Source organism: Borostomias antarcticus (assembly GCF_949987555.1).
Source record: "Borostomias antarcticus genome assembly, chromosome: 4".
In the NCBI taxonomy this organism is placed as follows: Eukaryota; Metazoa; Chordata; class Actinopteri; order Stomiiformes; family Stomiidae; genus Borostomias; species Borostomias antarcticus.
Window position 1 is genome coordinate 32,505,384 of NC_140237.1, and position 1,276 is coordinate 32,506,659.

Genomic DNA, 1,276 nt, shown 5'->3' on the forward strand with positions numbered 1-1,276 from the left:
TGATTCAAATATACTTTATTTCCAAGATTACATTATATGTGTATCAAGGAATCTATTGAATAAAACAGAACAAAAAATTAGCAGGAACATTCTGAACCTTGTAGGCATTTTCACCATGCAAACACACAGAAGCAGCAAAGCAGTTCAGTGAGAAAGACGAGCATGAAACTGGCTCAGAACATTGTAGAAGATAGCAGAGGCAAAAGGTATACAATATCTGATATGGACCTCATACTTGTTATAACAAAGCTAATTCAGGGGAAACAATGAAAAGGATATAAACCTAATAGTAATAATAGTGTATTAAAATATAAATATAAATTTGTTATATCTATAGCTATATCTTCTTTCTTTTTTTTTTTTTTTACAAAATAGAAAACCTGAGAAAAGAAATTAATATTGCTTAGTGACCTACTATAACAACTTTGACACATCTTTTTGATAAAAAAAAAAGTTTAAGAAAAATCATTACAGCATCAATTGATAATACAGAGAATGAAATTGAGTATCGTCTGAGAATTTAAAAGGAGGTAGCTTGTATAATGAGCATTTTTCCCTTCGCTGTCCAAATCTGATGACGTAAACATACCAAAAATGTACCCTACTTCCTACACAATGACACAAGCCATTTGGATGGATCTCTGTTCACAACAGCCAAGCCAGAAATACAGTTATTATTGAGATGATTTTCTCGTTTTGTTGTTGTTGTTGTTGTTGTTGTCTTTACTGTGTTTTCCCTCAGAAATAATATATTTTCTGTTTTTGAGCATTAAAATCTTTGAACTAAGCTTTTTGCCAAGTCACTGTCATGCAGAGCGCTGTTTACTTAACACAGGTCACACAGATTTGTGTGTAGGAGAAATGAACAGCATGTGAGCCGTTGGCTAAATTCAACCTTACAAGCTCAATAAAAACTGCCTATTTCTGGCAAGGCTAGTTGAAGTAGGACTGTAGGGTACCACGGCGACGAACATCAGTTGTCCAGCAGTGGAAACCGCCACCCAGGGAGTTGGCATGACGGATACTCACTTTGATGGTCTTGATACCTGGTGGAGGAAGTGACACCTGTCAATCACCAATAATAATGATAATAATAATAATAATAATAACTGCGGATATTTTAAATCACTATTATTACTACTTATTTTATTGTAATTGTATTTTAATGTTTGTTCTTCTGTGAGTACTTCTTTTTAATGTTTAATGTTTGAGGACTGCGGATGGAAACTAGCTCCTAGCTAAATCCGGCATGTTTACACAGTCATGTATTTGTATG

General features: G+C 33.9%; 1 protein-coding gene across 1 annotated transcript in view; it reads right to left on the reverse strand.

The window, feature by feature from the left end:
• Positions 1 to 933: 933 nt before the first annotated feature.
• gatm (glycine amidinotransferase (L-arginine:glycine amidinotransferase)) overlaps positions 934 to 1,276 on the reverse strand; it is a gene marked incomplete at both ends in the record, with an annotated part of 4,679 nt that continues 4,336 nt past the window's right edge. The window contains one exon of the mRNA XM_084437275.1: positions 934 to 1,046. Coding sequence (XP_084293401.1) covers positions 934 to 1,046 — 113 coding nt within the window. The remainder of the gene's footprint in view (positions 1,047 to 1,276) is intronic.